At 40.0% G+C, this 28,000-nt stretch overlaps 1 protein-coding gene across 2 annotated transcripts in view; it reads left to right on the forward strand.

Annotated features, from left to right (window-relative positions):
- The window catches only part of INO80 (INO80 complex ATPase subunit), a 97,461-nt gene that overhangs the window by 56,329 nt on the left and 13,132 nt on the right, over positions 1–28,000 (forward strand). For both annotated transcript variants that reach the window (XM_042448382.1, XM_042448392.1), the window contains 4 exons: positions 429–566; positions 10,317–10,542; positions 20,070–20,197; positions 25,176–25,270. In XM_042448382.1, the coding sequence (XP_042304316.1) occupies positions 429–566; positions 10,317–10,542; positions 20,070–20,197; positions 25,176–25,270 (587 nt within the window). The remainder of the gene's footprint in view (positions 1–428; positions 567–10,316; positions 10,543–20,069; positions 20,198–25,175; positions 25,271–28,000) is intronic.

Genomic DNA, 28,000 nt, shown 5'->3' on the forward strand with positions numbered 1-28,000 from the left:
GCCAAGACAGCCCAAAACCAGCCCCAGAAGGAGCATATTTTTTCTGCTCCTTTTGGAACAATGCCACAGCCCCAGGGTGATTGGGCTGGGAGTGGCTTCTGGCCATTCCTTCCTGCCCACCTGCTTCCCTCTTAGATCCAAAACAGACTGCAGAAATAATCCAGTTTGAGACCACTTTAACTGCTCTGGCTCAGTGCTACAGAATCCTGGGAATTGTTTTTATGTACTAGAGCTCTCTGACAGAGAAGGTTAAATGTCTCACAAAACTGCAGTTCCCAGAATTCCCTAGCATTGAGCCAAGACAGTTAAAGTGGTATCAAACTGGATTATTTCTGCAATCTGTTTTGGACCTTAGGTATGCATGTTCTGAAAATTAAAAAAAATATTTTCAAATCTTTAGAATACATTTTGAATTTTATTTATTTTAGAACCTTGTATTCACAAGCCACTGTAAAGCAGTAATTGGCTACTCTGATTACATCATTCATCAACGATCAGCTACCTCATGGAAACAGTGTTGTCAAATCACAGAGTTGCCATCCTTCCTGTCTGTAGTGAGTCCAAGGGTAAGTCTTTTCTGCTCTGTTCTGAATATTTTTCTGTAAAATATTATGTCTAGTAGTCCAGTATTCATTGTAGTTTGTGTTATGTTACATTTATATTTTATTTTCTGTTCCTTTTCTTTATTCTTTCAGAGTTTAATCTAGCTCTGCTTAATTGTTAGAAACTCAGCCCCTATACAATTGTTGTGGTTGATTCAAAGGATGAGGTTTTTCCTCCCTTACTTGACATTTGTATGTAGAGAGATCTTGTAGCATCTTTGAGACTAATTGGCAGCATGAGCTTTCATAGACTTCAGTCTACTTCCTCAGATGCTTTTTATTTTTGTTTTTAAAAGCATCTACTTCCTTAGATGCTTTTAAAAATTAAAATAAAAAACATCTGACGAAGAAGACTGAAGTCTATGAAAGCTCATGTTGCCAATTTATTTCTTTCAGTTAGTCCCAAAGGTGCTACAAGATCTGTACGTATTGATTCTACAGACTAATACTGCTTTATCTTTGAATTCTTGATATTTGTATGTTGTACATCATGTTTGTGGGTGCCAGTATGTGTGGTCCAGATTCATGCAAACTTTGTACTCAACTGTTGCATTGTATAGAAGATTTACATATACTACATGGCTTGGGTCTTGACTTCTTGTGGGAACGCCTTCTCCCATATCATCCTCCCCGCACTCTTCGTTCTGCTGGGAAGAATCTGCTTCAACCAAAGAGGACTAGACTTTCAGCAGTGACTCAGCGTTCCTTTTCAGCAGTTGCTCTTAGACTCTGGAACGACCTGCCGGATGAGATCCATCAGATTACCAACTTGGAAACCTTTCCGGCAGGCCTTTCCAGACTAGGTCCACCTCTATTTTTCTGCCTCCTCCCCCTTCACTTCTCTCCTCTTTTCTCCATCCCCTTTTCCATCCTATCTGGACCCCTGCTGTACAGTTCTTTTTTACAAATCTTCTACTGATTTTAACTGCGATTTTATACTATTGTTTTAATGTCTCTCTGGTTTGATCTCTTTTTAGGATTACTATGATTTTATACTGGATGGGAGGGATAGGTTTTTTTTTAGAATTTTAACTGTATCTTGTTTTATTGTTGTAATCCGCTTGGATTCCAAGTGATTAAGTGGAATATAAATTATTATTATTATTATTATTATTATTATTATTATTAAGTCATGAGGAATTTTTTTTTCACTTTGCAGAGAGAAAATGGGGAGTTAAAAAATAACTCCAACTCCATGTGCTCAGGAAGAGTGTAACTCCTGCATTCCTGCTCATTTCTGTTTGAGTGACCATAATAGTAGCTTCTAGGAGATGACTTCACTTCATATACCTTGATTTTTTTTTAAAAAAAAACCTTTCTTTTTATATGGCACTGGCTATAGTACCCAGCATTGACTCAGAGAATCTGCAGCAACTGCTCTGAAAGGTGACTGCCTGTCTCTTTGGGTGTTTCTCACATTATACCTCTTTCTCATTTGCCCTTAGAAGAGCATGTCTCTTAGCCAGCAAATACACTACACTTTGGAAATGAAAATTCATTAGTGTGCCTCTAGGGCCTTCCCAAAGTGAATATTACAAAAGGAACATAGCATGTATGATAATTCAGACTTTCCCAAACATTCCCTCCAAATTTAGTGAAAACCTTTTTGTAATTTTTTAAACTCAGAAATGTCTTGCAAATGATGTGCCATGTAATTTGTGTAAATATAAAAAGAACCAGCCACCACAAAATTCCCTCCAAATTTGAAAATTTGATGAAAAAATAATTGGAAGTCCCTCCAAAGATCTTCTAATTTTGTTGAAAATCCAGCCAGACATTATCAAATGATACAGACAGATAGAAACTTAATTTTACTTTTATCCCCCCCCCTCCCACTACCACCAATTATCCCTTTTTGTTCTTGTTCCTTTTTGTTCTGTGATTTGGTTTTCTGGTTTCTTTCCTCAGCACTTTTCACATGTTTTGTTGCCATTTTCTGGAGGCTGTGGCTCAGAGGTCTCATTCTTTCATCATTGTCCTGAAACAGACTGGCCAAAAGGGCCGCATTAGGAGTGGGATGTTTAGTTGACACATGTCCTGAATGTGGCTGAAAGCTGACCCGATACTGCTCTAAGGCTAAAGAACCAGGCCAAAAGTAGTGGACAAAACCACTCCTTTTGCCAGCCTGATTCAGAACCACAGCAGTGGCCCAGATTGGGGTGGGGCTAGTGCAGTCGCTGCAACCCTGGCACAAACGGCTCCAGTACGGTCCCACCACAGGTTTTTTGGCCCATCTGCTTGAGGCCATAGTTTGTTCTGGTTTTGGGAGCACTGTGCATCAATTTATTTAATTAATGATTTAACGTAAAATTGGTTCCTATATATATATATATATATATATATATATATATATATATATATATATAATCACCAGATTACTGGTTTTCTGTATCTCGTACAATCTTCATAAATAAACTTGGAGAAATGAACTAGAAATATCTTCTAATCCTAACAAAATGGCAAAGAATGGTGGTATATTTATCTAGGATAATAACTTCTTTATCTAGCATCGTTACCTCTTTTTATGGTTCAATAAAATAGGAAGCCTTTTGACTTCATGCAACCAGTAATCGTTTGATAACATAATATGGAGTGTCTTAGATCAATTGCATGTGATGCCACAAGTGCAGTCAACCATCTGCTGTCAAAATAATCTCCACCCATTGCCAAGTTAATATTAGTGAAGGTAAAGTGGAAATATTTTTGGCTTTAACTCACTTGCTCTTCAGCATGATGTCTCTTAGTTATTTGACAGTGATAGCAGAGCAATAAATCCCCACTATTTATGGATAAGGACTAAGTACTGTAAAAATCTAAAAGCAGACAAGGACCACACATTCTTTATAATCATGTCACCCACATGTTTAATTCCTAATCTGTATTTGTTTTAGTAATTACACATCTGTGAGCATTGTCTGCTTTGAGATAGGTACACTATCATGCAGGCATATTAGAAACATAATATAATTAAACAGCTTGCTGCCAGACTCCATTCCTTGATCCTGTCAGATTACTGCAAGGTGTAGGCTATTTCCTTGCTTTCATGGGATGTTTGTGATTTGCACATTACAGCACATTCCGTTGACCTTAAAATGACAACAGACTGTCTTTCTCTTTCTATGAATGATTGTTTTGCTCTCAAATGGATTGGCATGGAGTGGGAAGATTGCAGCGGTTCCCGGCTGTTTTTGCAACCCTTGACAGCCCTCCAGACTCCCCTGGACTTTCTGCCATAAAAGCTATACAAAAAGCCTCAGTGATGCAGAACCCTGTGTGGTTTTTTAGGGGTTTTAAATGGATATTTTTTCCATTTTTTTTTTTAATGCAAGATATCTTTCTAAAATAAACTTTTCTAATTCTCTATTAAAGAGATAGTTGTTATGTTGTTCAGAAGCAAGTTTTATCTGGGGTAGACATACTGTATAGACTTGACTATAAATCAGCCTAATTTCTAAGCTGAGGTTTGTGGCCAAAATATGGATTTTGATATGACCTGTGGATAGATCAAGGGTAAAATTTAGGGGCATGTAACAAAGGATCTAAAGAATGAAGCAAAGGAAGACAATGCTAGAGAAGTTTAAAAATCCCAGGAGGCATAACAGTTTATGCTCACACTAAAGGCTGGATGGATGAGAGAGCACGGGGGGGGGTGTCAGTGTTTCCAGGACAGATAACATTCTTGCCTTTCATCCTGGGATGATACCTTTTAAAAAAAAAAGTTAAAGTACAGTACTTACGTTGATCCGTGTTTTTTTTTTTTAGGTCAATTTTTTTACTGCAATTTCTCGATTTATACATGAGTTTATACAGTAGGCTTAACACATTTAGTACTTTGTTTACAGAAAATGTCCTTAGGAGTCAATGCAGGCAGTACTTGGTTTATGTCCATGTGATTTCTATTGGTTCTCAAAAGAGAGGTTGATTGTTATAAGTGTGTCAGTAATGGTGCTCTGCATGTATCATTAGGAGAGTACATTTTGCATCTGCCTGAAAGTGACCATAGATTTAAGCACCACCACTGCTTGCCAGTTTAGCCTTATTTTGCTGACTGAAGGCTTTTCTGTTTTGGCAAACTTTTGGCCAGATTTCTTGGGAATATATTTTGTTTTGATGTGCTGTTATTCTTTATGAAGTATTATGTTTTTAAAATAAGGTTGGGTGGTTTTTTTTGGTAGTTTGATTTTATTTAAGGTTAATCAAATTCATTTTCTTTGTAAGTAGCAGTGACTGAATGTTGAAAGGAGCTTTTTTATTGTCAGCTTGACACTTCATTATAGATATTCTTCTTGTATGTTTATTATACACGGTTCAAAATTTGTTTTTACTTTTGATTAATGAAACTGAGCTGTCATATATCAAATGCAATAAAAAGTCTAGATTTTTAAAATTACTGTAACTTCAAATGATAGACTCAAGTGTAGTAACTAGCACAATCTGGTAGATCCTTAGTTTTGTCTTCAGTTTAACTGTATTTTAATCCATGGAATTTATTTTAAAAGTCTTAAACTTCATGGTCTCATACATAGGGTTTTATCTCATTAGCTGCTCCTACCAATAGGAATTGCTTCTTCCAGCAAAGATGAAGGAATTAATTCTCTGATCCCATTATATCTGCTTTGGAGTGGCAGAGCGGCGGGGGGCTGGAGCAGATTTGAAAAGTACAGGGGGGACAGTCCAATTTGCAAGTAGCATTGACTTAAAACACTCCTTAGATCTCAAACTTAACAAAATGTCTGTATATTCTGAGGCTAATTAAAGGAATGTATTTTACAGCACATTGTGCTTTATACACATATGATGGAACCATAGTTGTCGAATCCTCCAGATATGTTTAAATAATGCTGCATGTGCTAATGAAAAGTTTGCATGGGCATATTTGCACATCCCTGTTCCAGACTTAATCTTCCTTATTTCTGCTCAAATTCATCCTCTTAAAAATTATTATGCAGGTAAAACATTTCCTTTCCAAAACATGTAGTGAGGTCCTAGATCCCCCTCCCATACAGTATGAAACCTTGCTTTTTTCATTACCTATTGCTTGACTGTAGATGGCAGTACTGTATTACATATAGTACTAGACAAAATGTTAGTCACTCTCCAAAGTGATATTATATGACAATATATCATTCAAAAGGTGAAACATTTTCTAATATATGTAAAACCCCACAAAAATCTGTTTGCCCAGAAAGTAACTTAGGCTCAAAACAGACGTGCAAAAAGCACCATCCTGGGGCCAGAATTAGGGCTCCCGGTGCCATTTTGGCATGCATGCGTTCACATGGCACACACGCCGATGACGTGCCTTGTGCGTCACGTCCAAACGGGGTGGCACACAAGAGACATCACCGTGCTGCTCCAGGGCGCTAATGGTGCCGCACCGGCACAGAAAGCAGCTGTGTTTCGCAGCTCCTTTTGGGAGTGGACCATTGCCGTGCCTGTGCAGTTGCCGTGGCAACGATCTGGGGAGAAAGGGGTGGCATCTCGCTGCCCCTTCCTGCCCGTCTGTACAAGGCCTTAGTGGCCAGCAAGTTCCACATAGGTGTAATTTTGACTATACCAGTTAGTATAAAGCAGACTCATAAGTTGATAAGTCTCCAGCTGCAACTGCAATTTATTCCTTTACAAATACCAGCATGACAACCACAGGAACCTCAGGCTTATCCTTCTATAGAGCAGTAAAGGATTAGAAGATATTTCTAGTTCTTTTCTCCAAGTTTATTTACAGAGCAGTAAAAGCAGATTGGCTCTAAAGAAACATTACACCATAATGTGCTGGCAAAATCTGTCATGCTTTTGATTATTATAAAAGGACCTCAAAAATATTGCTATGTTTTATTCAGGTTTAATAACGCAACTCCAGGAGGGGCACATGAGGGGTGTGGGGCAGAAGTTGAATTTCAGAACAAACTATGGTCTGTGTTAAAATAAAATAAATTCAGTTTATTGGAAACAAATTAATCTTGGAATAGAAAATGCACTTTTCAAATGCATTTAATGAAGCCAGGAGTGTTATTCTACTTTAATTATTCAGAATTATAAACCACTTCCACAACCCATCATTGTGGAGAAGGCTGTACAGATTTTAATTAGGCAGTGATGAGGGAACAGGGAACCAAGGAAGGACGTTTCTTGATGAATTACTTAGTTCTTAACACCCATCAGTGGAATCTGATGTGGTCTAAATTAAAATATTATAGTTGTTATTTAAATAAAGTGATTACAAAAAGCCAAAAGTGTATGTCTTGATAGGTGATATATGTTTCTTGGGGCGGGGTAGTTATACTCTTAAAGCTATGTCATAATTGGCTGTTGTGGCAAGATTTGGACTTTCATGTTTTGTTTTGTTTTCTGATTTCTGGTAAGTGCTTTTACTTTATGTCTTTGAGAGGTATAATATTATATTGGCTGAGGAGACAAGAATGTGTTTTGCTCATTCGTTCCCCACCACCTTCCCAGTTATGGTCAGCATTTCTCATAGTGATGATAATGTCCTGACAGTGTAAATGTTTTCCCTGTGATTCTATCCACAAGTATAACACTGTGTTCTAGAAACTGTGACGTACCCAGCCTTGGACTTAATAGCAGATATAACTAGTGGGCAGCATCACTCTTGTCAGTCACTATTTTCAGGGGGAGCTATATGTGCCCCTCTAAATAAAGAGTTCTGACCTATACAGTGGTCCTTTCCGGACCCCACCCCCCGCGTAAGGCAAAAAGCGTGTATACTCAAACCCCAATCAGTATAATGGGACTCGTGCTTGCGGCACATGTGCCATTCATCTTTTTGTCGCACGGCTTCAGCATAAGTTGAAAGCCATGTATAGTGCACCTGCGTATGGCACGGGCGCACTGTATTTTTTGGTTAGATTTTTATTCTCTCTGTTATTTCTGCTTTAAAGTGTTATATGCTCACTTTGCATAGCTGTTTGTTTTAATATGCTTGCCAGCATAGATACCTGAATAGTCAAGCAAATTGTCTAAATTCATGCTTTACCTCTTCATAGGGCTGTTTTATGGGCTTAGGAAATTGTAAAGGTTCTCTTTATTTGGAGAACTTCTGGGTGATGCCTTATTTTAATTCTAGATATGTGTATTGTGCTTATTTTCCTTACAGAAACAAAGTAGTGCATTCTATAATAGTACAGGTACAGTAGATAGTCCTTCGCTGTCACTGCATTTTCCTTGCCAAGATGGGAGATGTTCCCTACACTTGTCTGCTGTGCTAATGTAGAATCAGAGATTATAACCACTAATGATAACTTGTGCAGTTTCTCTATCACTCTTACTTGCCATTGTGACCCTCTTGTTGCTTTGGCTTTCAGTGTTTTACTGTGAAAATCTGTGGACTTGGGAGCAGTTGCTTGCTGTACAGGTTGACACCATGGGTTTGTCTTTTAGCCTTTTGAAAATAGATAAGACTATAGATTTTTTTTTAAAATTTTGCAAAATGTGACTGTCTGCTGAAACACTCCTTATCTTGACACTATTCAACTATTCAGCCATTACAAGAGGCAGCTGTTTGGCTAATGTTCTTCTTCATGCAGACAGCAGCAAAGCTTAAAAGGATGGAGATGGTCCAAAATAGCTAGTTTGGTGTACAGCTTAGATTCCTGTGTTGGCAGCATTGTTTGCATGGCTGGGTAATTCATACTGAAGCTGACAGGAGAGAAAGTAGCATGCAAAGGAAGATAAGCTGAAAGCTTTGGTGTTATAAATACAGAAATAGAATTTTGCGTTCAGGTTGATTGTCTAGCTGAAATAAAGTGCTATGTCTTGGAAAGATTAACAGAAGAAAACAACTACCACCACACCACCCTTTTTTGCAATTTGCACACACATACACACATTGTGGGTGCTACTCTGCGATGTTTCTGAGGTATATCCACAGCATTCTTCAGGCCATTGCTGTAGTTGTACTAGGTCCTTGCAAAGATAATGGACTACAAAAAGAACACTTTACACCAGTGCTCTTCATAGTAGTGTTCCCTGGAGAATGTCACAGAAAGAAAGAAACATATTCACTGGCTACAAACCTATTGCTGGTTCCTGGGACACTGGGGGGGAGGGGAATGGTGTGCCCAAGAACGTATACATGAATATGTTGAAGTCTGAGTTTTGACTGGACATTCATGTTCTTGTTTTTAAACCATGCCAGTGTTACTTTGGCCATTGGTCAGTGTCATGCTTAACCTCCACCCCAGTCCTAACTTCCTTGTGGACTGAAACAGAGATTCCTCTTGAACTATCCATTATTTTATTCCCTCCATCTTGGCCTCATTCCTGACCAGCTTTCCAGTCACTGCAGAGGAAATGTGTCTTTGCAACATGTTCTCAGGAATACAAGCACCGTCATCTTTCTTCTACAAATAGTGTTTTGCAAGAAGCTTGAAAAATTCAATTTTGGTCTCATTGGACCAGGGAAACATCTTCCTCATGTTTACTGTGTTTCATACATGCTTTTTTGCAAACTCCAAACAGAATTTGATACTAGTTTGTTTTAGAAGTAGCTTTCGTTTCATCACTCTTCCATAACACCCAGCGTAGTGGACTTCCCAGGTGATACTTGTTCCATTGACAGTTTATCTGATTTCAGCTAAGGATTTCTCTAGCTCCTTCAGAGTTACCAATGGCCTTTTGATTGTTTCTCTGAACAATGCCCTCCGCACCCTCTCACTAAATTTGGGAGGATGGCCTTTTCGGGCAGAGTCAAGGTTGAAACAGATTACAGTATTTTCATTTTATAATAATGGATTTATTTGTGCTCTGGGGAATGCTTACAGTTTGGGGATTTTAAAATAACCCAAGCCTGGGTAGTGCTTCTGCACATCTTGCTTCTAGATTTATTTTGATAGCTTTTTGGCCTGCTTAATGTTCTTCATTTAGATATACTCTCCAACAAACTCTGAAGCCTTCCAGAAAGAGGTATATCCCATCTGGGATCTTGTAGTGCTGGAATTGCATACTGGTAGACTCTATGTAAGATCTGATGTCTGAAGTTTGAGGCCCAGGTGCCATGTGACAGAATGAACTCCCATCACTAGTTCCAGCTTTGCCAACCTAATGGTTTGAAAGCATGTAAAAGTACAAGTAGATAAAATGGTACCACTTTGGTGAGTAGGTAACAGTGTTCTGTGCAGTCATTCTGCCACAGAGTTGTCTTTGACAACGCTCGCTCTTCGGCTTAGTAATGAAGATGAATACTGCCCCCATAGTCAGACACGAATTGACAATCATGTCAAAGGGGAAAACTTTACCTTTACTTTTACCTTTGATTCTGTTTAGTGCCTAATGTGACTTCTAATGGCAGTGAATGGCCAGGGCTTATTTAGATATATCACAGCAAAGGGGTGAATAAGTACACAACCAACAATTGCAAGTTTGTTTGTTTTTTTAAAAAAAATTTGTTCCACAATACAAATATTTAGCAGCTTTACAGTGTTGGGTATCTTGTATACAGCAAGTGGTAATATTAATTATTAAATCTCTTTCACTTCCAGGTTGCAACACAGCAAACAGGGAAAAGTTAAAGGGGCTGAATATTTCTACTAGCCATAGTGCTACTTAATATTTCCCACTGTTTGAAGCCATTCTGTTAGATCTAGAGAATACTAATTAGTTTCATAAATGTTCTGCTTCACTATATTCCTAAAGGAAGCTAATTTGTTGCATGTGTTTAATTCTCAGTGAATATTTTCACCATATTTTCATTTACAGGTAACAGCTGTGCCACTAGACTTTTACTGCAATGATCAAAGTGCAGAGCATGAGCGAAAAGCACTTAAAGAAGGAGGAAATGTTGAAGCAAAGCAGTGTGTATTACATGGTGCACCAGAACTTGCAGTTGGCTGGCTGAGAAGATGCTCTCATTTGTTTCCTGAGCATCCAGGAGGACTGCTGGGAATCAGACCTCCAAATGGCTGGTCTTTCATCAGGATACCAGGTAGGCTGCAGTCCTTGGACTGAATAGTTTCATGATGAAAACAGAATGCAATGAGCCTAAAACATTACATATTTTTTGTGTTATATACAGTTGTCCCTCCGGATTCACAGACTTCAGATTCACTGTTTTGATTATTTGCGAATGGGAGGGCAGAGACAGAAGGGCAGAGAGATGAAGAGAGTCAGGGACACTCTTGCCTCTCTTCATCTCCCTGCACTCCTGTGTCTTCAACCGGCTCTGGGAAGACGGAAGAGGGCAGGGAGTTGAAGAGAGTCAGGCGTGTCCCTGCTTCTCTTCATCTCCCCACCTTCCTGTGTCTTCAACCGACTCTGGGAAGAGCCAAGCGAGTGCCTGCTTCTCCCCTTCCTCTCACCCTCCAGTGCCTTCAGCCAGTCCTGGGAAGGGATTGAAAGACGGGAGGAAGAGGAGAAAAAGGCACGTGCTTGCCTCCCTTCATCCCCTCACCCTTCAGTCCCTTTCCACAGCCGGCTAGAAGGATTGAAGGGCAAGGGAAAGAGGAGAAGTAGGCACATACCTGTTTCTCCTCATCCTCCCTTCCTTCAGTTCCTTCCCAGCACTGACTGAAGGGACTGAAGGGTGAGGGGAAGAGGAGAAGCAGGCGCATGCCTCTTTCTCCTCATCCCCCCCCCTCCTGTCCCTCTAGCCAGCTGTGGGAAGGGACTGAAGGGCGGGGAGATGAAGGGAGGCAGGCGCACGTGTGTGCCTCTTTCACCCCAACCACCTGTCTCTTTAACTAGCTTCCCAGAGCTGGTTAAAGGCATGGGAGGGCGGAGGAAGAGCCGAGCAAGCTCTCTTGTCCCTCCCATGTCTCAGACAGCCGTCCCAGACATCAGAGGGGAAGTGGGAGGGGCTTATCTTATTTACGAATTTTCCATATTCGTGGAGGTACTGTTCCTCTAACCCCCGTGAATCCGGAGGGACAACTGTATTTGTTTCCTTCATTCCTATAAATATTCAAACCCCTATGCAAGCAATCTACGTCTGAGAGCTAGAAAATAAATAAAGCTTCTTTTGAGGGGAGTTTTCCTCCAAAAATTTTCAAAGGATGGTTATGGGTGTAAATGGTGCTTGCTTAATTGGACCTAGAATATATTTGATTGCTCTCTTGGGCTGCAATATGCCTCCACACCATACTGAGTGTCTGGGCCAAATTAGATATAAATGTCTGTATATAGGTCATCAATTTATTTTGGAATTACCAAGGCCGTATCTTCCCTTTCATCTTTTTCTTCCACTCTCATATGCTCCCAGACTATATTTTCTGGATGTGATTGCTGATGAATTGCTGTTATGGTTGAGTTGCCTTATTAAAACTTTATTTGTTTGAATTCCTGTAGATATACTCTTGTATTCAGCCTCCCCCTCTCAGTTCTAGCAATTAATCTGTTAGGGATGTGTTTTGTCTCTAATCCACATACATATAAATGCATATTCATGAACAACTAACCAAACAGAAGTGCATAACCTGTCATTTTATTTAGTAACTCTTAAAGCATCACATCAGGGACATAATGTAAGGAAAGGTAGATAACATATGTAATATAAAGCAGGGGCAGATAGCCTAATTATATTGCCTTGTTGACATTGCTTAAATCATTGCCATATCCCTAAAACACTCCACACTAGTCTTCTCACTCCCATTTTGATCCCTTCACGCCCTCTTCCTCCCAAATGCCCCAGTGTTTCTCTTTTTGCCCCAGCACCGCTTCCCCAGACTGTTTTGTTGTGCAGGAGGATACTCTGGCCCACTAGTGCACCATAGAAAGAGGGCACTGTTGCCATTGCTCTGCTACTAGATTTCAACAGCAGCAGCAATTCAGCAGTCCCAGTAGATTGAGAGGGATACAGTGTGACTCCCTGACCCTAGGATTTTGGATTTAATATTTCTTAACTGTCCATAAAAACAAAATATTGGAGCCCACCTAAAAGAAAGAACCATCTCCACCTCCCTATTAATTTGGATATCTCATATCATCTGGTTTGGGAGAAGGTTCACTGAAGAGTCTAAAAAACTTAGTGAAAATCATGACCAGATGTGTAAGGGAGGATAAGATAAAGGCTTTCATGGTGGCATCTGTTGTTTTCTGTGGCTTTTCTGGGCTATGTAGCCGTGTTATGGAATAATTCATTCCTGACATTTTGCCTGCATCTGTGGCTGGGGCCGCTCTGAAGATGCCAGCCATAAATGCAGACAAAACGTCAGGAATAAATTCTTCGAGAATCCGGCCACATAGCCCAGAAAACCCACAGATAACAATGGAGGAGATATAGGTTTGCACACTGAAGCTGCTGAAATAGATTTCTACTTGTTAAGAATATATTCTAGAGCAGTTGTGAGGGGTTTTTTTTTTTTCTATCATGCCTTTAAATGAAAGAATATTCTTGTGGCTTTTAAATAAATGCAGAGCAGTTTGTTGTGAAATAAAGTAAAATTGACAGGAGATGCTGGTAGGCCTTCAGCCATGTCTCTGTTTTCATCTGCATATTGTTTCTCTTGTGTTTGTCTTTTCCTTTCCTTTCTTTTGTTTCTTTCTTTATATTTGCTTCATAAGCCTGATAGCAGGCAGAACTTCTAATTTCCCTTTGTGTATAGTGCTTATCACCAGGACACTAATGACGTTTGTACCATACTGAAATTTGAGAGATTATTGCTGTGCAATGAACAAAATAAAAATATAAATAAACAAATAAAAAGCAACAGATTAATAATTGTTTCTGAAATAACAGAAAACAGTCTAAAGCTATTATAAATAGAAATATGAGAGTAAGAAACTTGGATTGTTAGAAGTATTGACCAAAGGGAAAAGTATTTTATGAAGTACAGTATGTTAATGAGCAGAAACTATACATACAATAGTGCTTACAAATATACAATAAAGCTAGAATGAATCATTTAAAGAGAATTCTCTCTGGCTGGTCACTCTTTATTTACTGGTAGACTGGAGGAGCAATCCACATATTATGGGTCTTCCCCATGCACCAGTAGCCCAAAGTTCTTTTCAATTGCAGACATTGACTTCCCTCTCCTCCTTATCAGTTCTTAAATTCTGGTTTGCCAACAGGTCAAGGTTTTATTTCTCTTCTCCCTATCCTATCCTATCCAACACTTAACTAAAATAATAGCAACAGAACCTCTAAAGAAAAAGAGAAAAATACCTGAATGCAATATTAATGAAAATGGTCTGTGAATACCAACAGATAAAAAGAAAAGAATAGTGCACAATGAGCTAAATTTGGCAACCACACCAATAATCCCAACCCCTCATTTTTTTATCAATATGTGTACCCATGTGTAGCTGTAATACAAAGTTGATTCAGATTACTTCAGGGAAGTGCTACAGAAAGAAATAATCAGTAGATCTAAATTGTGTGTCTGAGGAATGAATAAGAAAAATATATATGAAGGTAGATCAGACTGAGAAACAAATCATGTCTTGTCTGTAAAGCAACCTATAAGGTGAATTGTTTTCCCCCAGAAAATGGTTTTATTTCAGAAAACGAAAGCATGGGTCTGGAGCTGCATGCATATGCAGCATGCATTTGTTATCAAAATTCAGCAGAACAACAGCAAAAATGTAGCATTTCACTTTAAAGTATATTTTTCCTTCTAAACAAAAACTGAACCTAGCAGGTAAATTTGTGCTTCCAAGTGCATGAATCTCCTTGCTTGTTTTGAATGAAAAACTGTGCTTTTACAGTGAAAATACTGGATTTTCTTCACCCTCTCCCACTAGTATATCACTGAATTTAAGCTACATTTTGGTAACAGAACACTATAGAAATGCACCAGCAGTTTCCCACCTCTGTTTTAGAAAGTGAAAAATAACTCAAGGAAGAAATCAGTAGAGAGTTATATGTCAGGCTCCAGTGTTCCAGTGCAGTAAGTGAGCAACAAAACAGCTGCTGTTGTAGTTAACTCTCCCCTTCTTTATTAGATGCCGTGTTCCCTGTTGTGATCACTGTGGGAATCTCTCGAGGCTTTTCCTGTTCTTAGAAAGAAAAATGGTCTTAGATTAAATTGCAGGAAATGTCTGAGTCCTTTTCAAATTGATAAAAAGTGCCAAATTGACTAACTGTTTACTAGGAGAACTAGATAGTTTCTCACTGACCCCATTATGCCCTGCAGATTTCTCAGAGAGAGAAGGTGGTTGCTGGAAAGCAAGTTGTATTTTCTTTAAATATTTTATTTATAGCCTACCTTACTGAGACCCAGAGTGGCTCTGTTAGCTGTTTTACCATCTATTTTTATATTAACAGTGCAGTATTTTCTAATTCCACCCTGGATTAAACCTAGTCCCTCAGAAAATTCCTTCTCTGGGGTTCTTTTGAACAGTTCTTTTGACTATGAAGAAGATTAACTTATTTTCCCCAAGAAACTCAATAAACAGTTTTTTGTGGGTTTTTCAGGCTATATGGCCATGTTCTAGAAGAGTTTATTCTTGACATTTCGCCAGCATCTGTGGCAGGCATCTTCAGAGAACTCAATAAACCCTGACTAAAAGCAGATCATCCTTTGAGTGAAAGAAAACTAATTTGGAGAGAGCATGGTGGCACAAATTTATGTCTGAACACATTTTTCTCTCTTTAACTCTTATATGGCTTGTCTGTAAAGGAAGCTATCAGGAGAATTGTTTTTTTCTCTCTAGAAAATGGTTTTATGCTCTCAGTTTAGAAAATATGATTGTCTTTGATCCAATTTTTGCTTCTGGCAGTAGCCCCATTCCTTGAGTGGAGTTCCATTCAAGAACAGATAACAGGGAGGACTTCTATCCAAAAATCAGTCCTGGCAGGTTAGAGGCCCTTCCAAATGAAATTGGGCCTGCAGAGAAGGAGAAAGTTGGTGAAAATTGTCCACTACCCCTTCTACCAGTGGGATCATCTATTGTACAGAAACCTTCTGTTCTAAGTTAGGATCCATTGCAATCTCACTCAGTGAAAAAGGAGCCATCCAAGAAAGGATTAATTCTAGTTGCCATCCAGGAAAGGCAAGAGATCATGTATTAATTTTGAAGAGTATTTCTTGTTCAAACCATAGTTCCTCCTCAGTTCTTTTTCCTTGCCTTAGCCAGGAAAAGTTGTATGCTTGCTCCTCCACTTTCTCTTGTTTCCTCTGTCTTCCGTGCTGTTTTTCTCTCTGTCCAATTTGCCTCCCCCCCCCAAAAAACCCCACAGTCTCATGACATGTTGTCTTTCTCCATTTCACATCGCTATTTTCCTAGTTTGTGAGAGTTGCCTGGGATGTGCGAGCACTCTTAAAAGACACCCCCTCCCCCCGGTGGCTGTAAAGATGTGCACTTGCTTACAGTCCCTACTGCTCCTCCAGAACCACTGCTGCAGTTTGGGAGCTTGAATTAGCTGTAGAGGAAATAAACATTTGTTGTTGTTGTTAGCTGCCTTTGAATCAGTTCCAACTCATGGCAACCCGTGGATGAGACATCTCCAAGAAACCCTATCCTCCACTGCCCTGCCCAGATCTTGTAAGCTCTTGCCCAACCCCCCAACCCCGATTGAGTCTATTTGCTTTGTGGTCTTCCTCTCTTTCTTCTACCCTCTGCCTTTCCTAGCATTATTGTTTTTTCCAGAGATCCGTGCCTTCTCATTATGTGGCCAAAGTACGATAATCTCAACTTGATCATCTTTGCTTCCAAGGAGAGCCCTGGTCTGATCTGTTCGAGAAGCCATTTGTTTGTCTTCTTTGCTTTCCATGGTATCCTAAGTATTCTTCTCCAGCACCACATTCTGAATGAGTTGATTTTCTATCTGCTTCCTTCACTATCCAGCTCTCACATCCGTACATGGAAACTGGGAATACAATGGTCTGAACAACTCTGACTTTAGTGCTCAGTTGTATGTCTTTACTCTTCAGTATCTTTTCCAGTTCTTTCATAGCTGCCCAATCCTAGTCTTCTTATTTCTTGACTGCAGTCTCCATTCTGGTCAGTGTTTGATCCTAGATATGGGAATCCTTTAACTATTTCAATATCCTCATTGTCTAGATTGAATTTGTGTATTTCCTCTGTGGTCATTATTTTTGTTTTCTTTATGTTCAGCATCAGATTGGCCTTTGCACTTCCATTGTTGACCTTCCTTATTAACTGTTCCAATTCCTGAATGTCTTCTGCTAATATTATGGTGTTGTCTGCATATCTTAGGTTGTTAATGTTGCTTTTTCCTATATTTACTCCTCCTTTCTCTGATTCTAATTCTGCTTTTCTTATGTTTTCAGTACACTCGTCCCCCGGGTTACGAAATTAATTCGTTCCGCCGCCATTTTCGTAACCCGGAAGTCTTTCGCAAGCCGAATTGCCATAGGCGCTAATGGGGAAAAGCCGCGATTCCGAGCAAAATGGCACCGAAAAGCACCAAAACTTTTTTCGCAAGCCGGAAAAACCTTCGTAACCCGGAATTATTTTGTATTTTTTTTTCGTAACCCGGAAATTTCGTAACGCGGCGCATTCGTATCCCGGGGGACGAGTGTATATAAATTAAACAAGTAGGGTGATAGGATGCAGCCTTGCCTGACCCCTTTGCCTATTGGGAACCCCTATTTCCCTGAATTCTGTACTGATGGTGGCCTCTTGTCCTTGGTACAGATTCCTCATTAGGACTATCAGATGTAGTAGCATGCCCATGTCTTTGAGTGCGTTCCGTAGCTTTTTGTGATCTATACAGTCAAATGCTTTGCTGTAGTCTATAAAACACATGCTGATTCTTTTTTGGAATTCTTTGGTGCACTCTATTAGCCATCACATGTTTGCAGTGTGGCCCCTAATGCCCCTTTTCTGAATCCTGCTTACACCTCTGGAATTTCTCTCTCCATGTATGGTTGGAGTTTATGCTGCAGAATTTTGAGCATTATTTTGCTTGCATGTGAGATTAGTGCTATTGTCCTATAGTTGCTGCAGTCTTTTATATCTCCTTTCTTGTGAATTGGTATGTAAACAGTTAAACATTGTTTATTCAACAAATAAGTTTTGTTGAAGCTGAAATCATCTCTGCCTCTGATCTTGCGGAGGCTGCTGAAGTTGCTTGGCTGCCCCAAATGCCAGATCTTGATCATATGGCTACCACTGCTAGTGCAGATGAACAGTCAGAAGAAGTCATAGATACAGAAGGGATGGATCGCCTTAATTCCCCAACCACTTCTTTTCCACAAGGTGAGCTCTCTGTTTCTCCTCAGCAAAGCTCAATCAGAGTTGCTTGGGGTGGAAAGCCTAAGCAAGCAATCCAGTTGAGGGACAGGCCTAAGCAAGGGGGCTGTTTTGAATCGCAAGCAGAAGCTAGTCATTTTGAGTAAGCTTTTCCAGTACCTTCCTCTGTTCCTGTGCCATTCTCCAGTCAGGATTCATGGCTGAAACAGTTTTCCACCATAGTTGCTAATGAGCTTAAATAGTTGAGCCAACTGCCCCCCTCCCCAGGCTACGCATTATACAAAAGATCCAGAGCTCCCTGTCCTACATCATCTACCTAACATGCAGTTTTTGCCCCTCCAATTCCTCCAAAGAACTACAGCAGGGCTAGATCTAACGTTGCAACTATGCAACCAAGTTCAGAAGCAGAGGCAATTCATTCCTCTGATGAGGAGCCAACAGGGAGAACAGTCCCTACCTTACCTTTTTCTAGAGATCTTGATGTAACCTCCCTTCACTCAATGTCTCACAGGGATTTTTCTGACTCTGGAGAAGGGGAATGAGTTACTCCTTTTTCATCTGATTTCAATGACATAGTTAAATCAGAATGGGAATAACCTCACATGAAGCAGATAGAGCTTTAATGTAGCGCACTTCCTCCAGAAGTGATGAATCTTCTTAAAACCTTCCTTACTGAGGTGCCAATTTTAGCGCTTCTGTCTAATGATTTGGCACCCCAGGAAAGAGATTTGGCCCTTAAGGACTCTAATGAGAAGAGGGAAGACACTTCACTCAAACACTTCCATGAGGCCTCTGCCTTCTCTGTATATCTTCGACAGCATCTCATTGCTCAGGTGGCCATATTATGGGTGCAAGATATATTTAAAAACCAGGGCCTAGATGCAAATTCTCTACATAAAGCTTTACTTAAGATCTGTAATTCCTTAGTCTTTGTAGCTGATGCTTCCAGAGATTCCTTGACCTTTTCTGCTCGCTCAACTGTAGCCAGAAGATCCATTTGGCTATGAGACTGGTCTGATACTGGACTTCAGATTTGTCAACTGGTCTGTAAAGTACAGGCACTTCAGATGGAGAGCCTTCAAACAGTCATCACATACTTCCAAGGGATTGGTTCCTTTCAGTAGGTCTTTTGGAAGCTTATTTTCATATTATTACCCAGTCCATCTCACAAGTACCTTTGTTTCTGTTACCTCAGTGCCCACTATCAATTCAAAGCCCTGCCTTTTGGGCTGATCTTGGTCCATCATCACCAAGGTGCTGGTGGCCCACTTAAGATTGCAGGGCATCCGTATCTTCCCTTAAATGGGTGGTATCCTTTTGAAGTGACATACCCCCAGGGGCCCAACCCAACAAACCTTAGCAACCACTTTGTCAGTTCTTCAGGCTCTTCATGGTCTTCAAACAAAGTAATCTTTCTCTAGCAGACAGAGAAAGGAGTCTCATGGCTCCTTTGCAGAGAGAATAGAAAAAATCAGAAGGGAGGCTCTTCTGTTCATGAAAAAAGAGGTCTATACCTAATGACTCTGACACATCTATTTAACATGATGATTTCTTGCATTCAGCTATCCATTTGTGTAAAGTTCCACTCTCTTCTGTTGCAGTGGCTTCTCTGACCCTTTTTGAAACTCATATCAAGACATCAGCTCGTCGAGATTTATCTAACCTGGGAGGTTCAAACATCACTCCTACTCTGGACAAACATTCACAATCTTTCTCTTGGGTTACCCCTCCCATTTTTACAAAGCATTACAGGTTGGACTATTTGCCTCTACCAGGGCTTCCTTCTGGCAGAAAGGTGCTTCAACATGTCCTGTCAGATTAATCAAATTTCTTGCCACCTTCCTCCCAAAGTATATTTATGCGAGGATAATTCTCTTGCTTGGATGACTCCTTCTCCACTGGCTAAGAATGGCACATTGGAGAACATATCATGAAAGTCCATTCTACCCAAGGAGAATGAGCCATTCAGCCCCACTCATGGGTGACAAGACTACTTTTCATTTTTTCAGAAACTTCTTTCTGTTCACTCTTTTCCTTTTTCTGGGCATGGGAATCAACTGAGAAGGAGTTAGGGATAAAAAAAGAAATACTCTTCAAAAATAATATGTATTCCCTTGCCTTGCATGGGCAGTGACTGGAATTAACCCTGTCTTGGATGCTTCCTTCTCCTTGGCTAGAATGGACCTTCACGGTAAGTTCCACAATGTGCTATTCTGTCCATCAACTGAATTAGTGTGTGTGTGTGTGTGTGTGTGTGTGTGTGTGTGTGTGTGTACATACACATAGACATACCATATACTGCAAGACTTATATGCAGCAGGCTTGAAATCATTCTTTTATTCTTTCCCCTTCTAGACAAAGAAAGTCTCATCACAGATAGTGGAAAGCTTTATGCCCTAGATGTTCTGTTGACAAGATTGAAATCTCAAGGACACAGAGTCCTTATCTACTCTCAGATGACACGGATGATTGACTTGTTGGAGGTAGGAAACATATCACCTGTATGAAAGGGAATCAGAAGCTAATAGCTGAATAAATCTAGTATTTGACATGAAATCATTTAAGAAAAGCTAGATGACTTTTCTTCAACACAGGGTTAATGGTCACTAAAACAGAACTAATACCATCTTACTGGCATCTTACTGATTTTTTTTCTTCCAATGTGCAACCTAGACCTGTGGCACTGCAACATTGTTATGCAGTAATGCTTTTTCTACTGCCTTCTGTCTCTGATGAGAAAGCAGACCCATGCAGACCTTTCTTCATCCCTGCCAGAGAAAAATATATTAGGCAGCGTACCTTACTGAAGGTGTAAGCAACTGTAGCAGCACCTGGGGACACTATTTCAGTTAAAAATGGCACATCTTGAAAATTAAAGAAGAATGTTTCATTGTAACAAGAAGGCACATACTCCTTATATTCCTTGCTTTAAAAGGATGGGAGGCTGCCACCACTGTGGTGTATTTGGCAGTGGCATGACATGCAGCTCCCAGTGAGTTCAGGGGGACCCAGTGCACCCTTTGTGCTCCCATAAGATGCCATCAGAGCTGTGAATGAATTACTTGATCATTTCAGTCTGAATAATAGAGGTGTTGGATATGAGGGTGGGTGAGCTTTACAAACTTTCCATCATTCCCAGTGGACTGGAAAAAGAGACAAATGAAATTACTAAATTTCTCTGTTGCTATAGGTTTTTGTGAGTTTTTCAGGCTTTGTGGCCATGTTCTAGAAGAGATTATTCATGATGTTTCACCAGCATCTGTGGCTGGCATCTTCAGAGAATGCTGGCATGGAAGAGAGTAGGGTATGTATATATACAGTGGGCCCTTGCTTCACATGGGAGATCCATTCCGGATCCCCCTCCCCTCGCGTAAAGCAAAACACATGTATGCTCGAGCCCCGTTATATCCAATGGGGCTTGCGCTTGACCTGCAGCCACGCACACCTTTTGCAAGCCCCACTGGATAGAATGGTGCTTGTGCTCACTGCACAGCCATGTGCATGCACTGCACATTCTCCCCTCTCCCAGGCGGCCTCAGCGTAAACTGAAAACCACCTATAACGAGCCCCGCATATAGTGTGGCTCACTGTATACTGTGTGACCCCTGGATGGTTTTCATTTGCATTTTGCTGGGTTTTGATTTTAGTGTTTTTCAAGACTGTTAGCCAAACTTTCCTAACACGAATCAAGAAACATGAGAGACAGTGAAGACTGGATCTGCCACAAAAATCAGTGATAGCAGAACATATTATAAACATCCTGGGCATAAAATGCTATTTGAAAACTCTGAAATTCTGGGCCATGCCAACAACTATCAGGTCAGAATGCACAGGGAAAGCCACAAACACCAAGACAATTTCAGCAAGAAAGAAGAAATCCTTAAAGTTAGAAAAGGGCCAGTACACACTGCCATAAAGCGGCATGCTCCCGGCGATACTAGGGTTAGGGAGCGTGCACCAACCGCATGCTCCCTACCCCATGTACTTGTGGGGGGGCGCCATTATTACGCGGCGCCGTCCCAGGCCGCTTATGGTGGCCTGGCAGAGGCACGGAAATGAGCTCTGAAACGGAGCTCCTTTTGGGCCCCACATCATTGCCGTGGCAATCAAACGGCCACATCAACAATACAGAGGAGAAAGGGCCGTGGTGGCCGCCCCTTTCTCCTCTTTAGCGTGAGGGTGCCATTAGCGCCTAAGGCTCAAGGGTACCCCTTTTTCAGGCCAAAGAGAAGCCACATTTTGCCGCTTCTCTTTGGCCGGGAAAAATGATGGATTGGGGCCACAGGGCTGCCGGTGAGGCTGCCCTGGCCCCAATCCACCGTGAAAAGGGACGGGTGCAGGCCGCCCCTTTGGGGCAGCCTGTACCGCGCCAAAGTTTGGGTACCAGTCCTGAAAAACACTAAAATCAAGACCAGCAAAATGCAAATGAAAACCACCCAGAGTCAGGGGTTTTCCCAGCAGACAATGATCACTAATTAAAAAACACTAATCCTCTCTGCATATCCTCCCACCCTGAGGCCTTGCCATTCAGCAACAGAACAATACACAGATTAACACAGAAATCACTCCTCTATACCCAGGGTCTCACAGTATATATACATATATACCTCACATCTCTTCCATGCCAGCATTCTGTAAAGATGCCAGCCACAGATGCTGGCGAAACATCAGGAATAAACTCTTCTAGAACATGGCCACATGTCCCCAAAAAACTATGGATGCCAGCCATGACAGCCTTCGACTTCACATTTCTCTGTTGCCTCAGTAATCAGCTCTTTCTTTTTGAGGCTGATTTCAGTATTTGGAGGATTAGTCTTTCTAGTGTCATGATGACCTTGTCAGCTAAAGAAGCTTAATGAGAGGGTACTCAAGTGATTTTAATATAGCTGTCTTTCTAGCATTAGCCATCAGCTTCCCTTTCTACTTAGAATACTACAGTCTATTCATGGTTAAAAATCAGAAAGGCTTTTTGGAAAGAACTTATTAATCTTTCAGTGTAATTAGTATATGTTGATATTAACACCCTGAATACCCCCATTTGAATATTATTGTGTTATAGTTTATTATTCTAGCCTGCAGCACCTTTATTTGATCTATGTTAAAATATTGTTACATTATGTAAACTCTTCTGGTGTTGCTGAGAACCTCTTTGAGCATCATTTACCATGAAAAAGCAGCATGCAAATAATCTGGTGATTATGATATTAACAAAAGTTCTAATATAGAACACTAAGCCCTAGTTCTATCCCTACTTTAGTTCAATTTTTGGCATGCTTAAGACAGATTTCTATACATGCTGCCCCATTCCTCAAATGGAAGCACTGAGTACATTCTTGGACAGAACAGTCTCTTCTAAAGTTGGGAGCAAACATAATTCATGTTTCTTGTGGCTTAGGTGACTAGGCCAGATAGATATCTTTCTCATCTGGGATATTTCAGCTCCATTCTGGCAGTGGGCTGGAGTCTTCACATATCTTTTTCATTTGCCACTGGAGTTGTAACAGAGAGAATCTCAATGCAGCCACAAAAACAGTAAGGACAATCTCCAGAAGTGGGTCATGTAAATCTTGCCTGGCTGCCTGACATGCCAAAATCTAGGTCTGCCTTTGCTTCCAGTTGTACCTTTTACTGAATGACTGCTTTCCTAGGTTATAGAAAATAAAAGAAAATAGGACCAAGTGATCCTCCACTAAGTGAAGTAATGTTAAGGACTAACTTTTCTCCCAAACTAAAAGCCCCATGCAGTAGGTTTGCTTGATTGTGCATAAGAAGATGGCGTTATTCTAGGGCTCAGGACAATAGAGCATGTGTAACCCTCATGTGTGATTTTCAGTGAAGGTAGCATCTCTGATGTCCCTAACAGTTTCAAGACTACATATTAAAAATTGCATTTATGGAGGGGTGGATGATAAAACTGGAATTCCAGGATGGTGGTTTCTTCACCTGTTTCCAAATCCTGCATTTGTGGCAAGCAGTCACCAAATTATAAAAAACACATAGTTCTGCCAATATTAAATGGACTTTAATTTACATATGAGTTCAAATGCAGATGGGTGAGCTAATCTTTGTGGATTAACGCAAAAATAGTCTCCAAGAAAATCTTGAATCCTTTTTCGGACAGCTTTAGGTAAAATTTTAAAGAGATGTGAAGCTATTTTTTTCATGTTATGATTATAACTAGTCCCAAATTATGTAGGTCAGAAATAATGAAGCTGCTGTGAGCTTGAAATCAGTGACACACTGGGCTGTTAACATAACACATTAATTGAATGTTAAATCACAAAAAGTCACACTCAGTATCCTTTTACTGCAGTGTCCAGCCAATTCAGAAGAGGTACGCTTTAGCAGTACTGTATTTTATTAACAATTTTATTTTGTATTTATTTTTATAAAACTATTTTAATAATAATAATAATAATTATTATTATTATTATTATTATTTATATACTGCCTTTTCCTTGTGGAATCAAGGCGGGTTACAAAACAAAGGTATCAAACATGCAAAATACACCAACCCATCAAATACATCACAGCAATATTATAACAATAAAGTAATTATACAAAAAATAAAGAATACAGAGTACAACATCCAAAATACATAGCATAATACATAGCATAATAATGGAGGCATAACATAGCATAATAATTTAAACGGCAATCCCCGGCACTTCCCTGGCAGCAGAACAACTATCAATATCAAATTACATATGTTAAAATAACATGACATGGCATAATAATCAAGCATAACATAACATAATAAGTAATAAAACAATCCCTAACTCTCGCGGAACAACAAAATAACAATCAAATACAACTTACATGCTTAAAATAGTTATACTAATTAATTATAAAATAGATAGAGAACAGGCAAATGGAGTAGGACCATCAGGGGCAGGCTGGGCTGTTTAAGATTAGTATTGTCTGCATCCCCTAGTCCACTATTAACAGTAATCTCCCTCTGCCTGTTGCCATCTCTCTCTATAGTAATAGTAGTAGTAGTAGTAATAATAATAATAATAATAATAATAATAATAATAATAATAATACATCCAGCCTAATGTCCATTGTAGGCTGATGATGTTCCCTGGGCTGGTTCCGCCAAGTATTCCGGCTTTTGAATTGCCACTCTCCCGGCATGCCTCCCTCTTGCCACTGCCAGACCGCTGGGCTCAGGTGTTTCTGTGCTGGTAGAGTGATGGTTCTGGGCTTGGAGCCTGCGTTTTAAAGGTGCAGCTCTCCTGGCCTCTCTCCTCCCAGCTGTGCCGGTGGGGTTATGGTCCTGGGCTTGGAGCCTGAGTTTTAAAGTACAGCTGTCCTGGCCTCTCTCCTCCCAGCTGTAGACATTATGGGAAATTAGCATTATATGAAATTGTGGTGTTAGTAACTAGTATAAATTTGTTTAAACATTTAGAGATGCAATTGAAAAATGCATCTTTTTTTCTTTGTTTTTTATGTTTTTAGGAATATATGGTTTACAGGAAGCATACTTATATGAGGCTGGATGGTTCATCAAAAATTTCTGAAAGAAGGGATATGGTAGCTGACTTTCAGAACAGGTATGTGTTTTGTTTTGTTTTTATTGATCAGGCAGCATATAAATAAATCCTATTATTATTATTATTAGGAAACTAACACAACAGGAGGCTTACGCAGTAACTGGTCAAAAACAGGAGAAAAAACCAACAAATAGTTATACTGTATATCACTAAGTACAAATGTAAAAAATGCAAGAATGCTACAAAAATTCTAAACCAATATATATTATTGAACGATTCTAAATGAATATGAAATGATGATGAAATTAATATAGGAGAATAACAATTGTAAATAAAGAGTCCAACCCAAAAACACTTCGCAAGGATATAAGGTGCTGCAGTGACAATTATTCTGTTTACTCCGGTAACTTCATCACAGACATTGTAGGGTGAATATCCCAATAATACTAATTCATTGAAAAGCCCGGCAATGCTGGCAATGTCCTGGAGCATTGATATTATCACTGATAGCAGATGGCTACCTCCGGAGTTTTGAGGCCATTTCGACTTAATTGTCTTCTTCAATAATGTTGTAACATTTCAATTCCGGATTACAATTCAGGAAGATATAGTTCCAGTAAGCTATTCCATGCTTCCATATTTTAGCCTATATTCAGCTTACAAGTTACAAAATCCATGAGTCACCAGCGTTACTGAAGAAGACAATTAAGTTGAAACAGCCTCAAAACTCCAGAGGTAGCCATCTACTATAAGTGATAATATTAATGCTACTTGTGCCATTGCTTCAATTAACAGTTATATATTACTACAACCTTCGCAAGGTGACTTATCTTGGTTCTCCGGGACATTGCCAGCATTACCAGCATTGTGGTTGGCATTTTTTCCCTGTAAAATAACCCACTTGTCATTCACCTTGACAAATGAATCAATTAAAAATGAACCCGCTTCAGCCGGCCGAAGAGCAGATTTGAATCAATTCCGACCCACATCTCATTCACACTTGAGCAGAATCAATTTGTTGAAAAAGATGCAGAAAAAAGCAGTGTCAAAAAGGCCCTAGATTAGTAGATGGGTCTAGACCATTTGAGAGGCCACATGCCTTTCAGCCCACCAAAACTGGTAGCCATGTTGATGGCCAGTGCTCAAAATGAGACGCTCATTCAGGTCCATACTCTATCATGGGCAAGTGGCTACCTTAGGAACAAGAACTTCACATCATCATCCTTAAATTCCTAGTAGCAATGAAGTCATTCCAAGTGTCTGAAAATTCTTAACAGAGTGTTGAGAGACCCTCTGTAATGGAGTAGCCCTTGACATAGTGACAGTGGAGTTGAAAATCATATGGTGGGGCCATCCAGCAATGGAAAGCAGATCCTGTATACAACCCAATAACTTTTCTGAATCATCCTTCCCACCTCACCATCACTCTTAATATTGCAACAAAATTGTTTGTGCCAATAGGAGAGTAGTTAGAGTCAGTGAGGAAGGTGAAGAAGATGCAGGCAGACACAAAGAATCGTGAGGTTTGCAAAAGTAACTGCCCTCTCTGCCCACCATTTTTCAAAAGTCTTTTGCAAAAGAACCCAAGTGGCAGCTCTATGAGAGAATGGTGTAGGATCTTCTCACAATACAGTGTCATTAAAGCGTCTGAGCTGTCTAAAGTCAAACAGCTGTTGAAGGGCTGCAGATTGTTTAATAGTTGTACTGCACTCTGGTAACCTTGTACTTCCAGTGTTATGGAATGTTACTTCATATCTCTGCAGTCTACAGACCACTAGGACTGAATTTCCAAACAGTATCCATGCTCTCTCACAGATGTCACTTGTTTTCCCACAACCATGCAGTTAAAGTATTTTGTCATGGATATTATTTGGATTTTAAGATGCATATCTGATGGTCACATAAATCTGTGCACTTACTTATCAGTCCTAAAGTATATAAAATCCTCCAGATCATAGAATCATAGAATAATAGAGTTGGAAGAGACCGCAAGGGCCAGATAATTCTTCTTCAGTAACAAGCTGAAAGATTAATTCCTGCAAATCATTTTCATACAAATTTATCCTCATCCAAAACATTTCCTTATGTACAATCAAGCAGAGAAGGTACTGTATGGACAGAAATATACAGATATGCTTTACAGTGATTTCTACATTTACTGTGGTGCAAAGGTTCTTACACAATTCAGCGGTTAGCTACAAAAGTGTGTATATTCCTTGTTGACATGGTACTCTGACTGACTGTAGAGATAATACAAGCTATGTCTACCAGTCCTATGGACACCTACAGCCAAGGATTGAGAAAACAGTGAACAAAGTGTGAAGAATGAAATCTCCAGAAAGATCTCTCTAGTAATGAAATTTGCGGGAAATGTTTAAAAAGTTAAGAAAAATAGAAGTCTTTCCAGATTCAGTTGCTGGTGAGCAAAATGATTATTCAGAGGCCACACAGTGCTTCAGAGCACTTCTGTGTACATTATTTTCTTCCTGTGCTCTGCCAAGGAGCACTACTACTACTTCCTGGGGCTCTTCAAATGGTTTGAATGGGCACTCCTGAGACCCTTCCAAACCAAGTGGCTTGGTCTGCGGAATCTTTCCTGAAAGGAAGCCATTATGGCTCAGGTTGTCATTGCACAGTGCCACAAGAAGTTTCTATCATCACCTTGCACATAATTCCTCAGAATAACTGCTATCACTGTTAATCCAGCAACAGTAAAGAAGAGAGCGAGAAGAGAGCAGGTTCATCAGCCTCCAGTGATATGGCGTCTTACTCCACCTGTTCTTATGTCCT

The sequence above is a fragment of the Sceloporus undulatus genome, chromosome 1 (genome assembly GCF_019175285.1).
Source record: "Sceloporus undulatus isolate JIND9_A2432 ecotype Alabama chromosome 1, SceUnd_v1.1, whole genome shotgun sequence".
Classification (NCBI taxonomy): Eukaryota; Metazoa; Chordata; class Lepidosauria; order Squamata; family Phrynosomatidae; genus Sceloporus; species Sceloporus undulatus.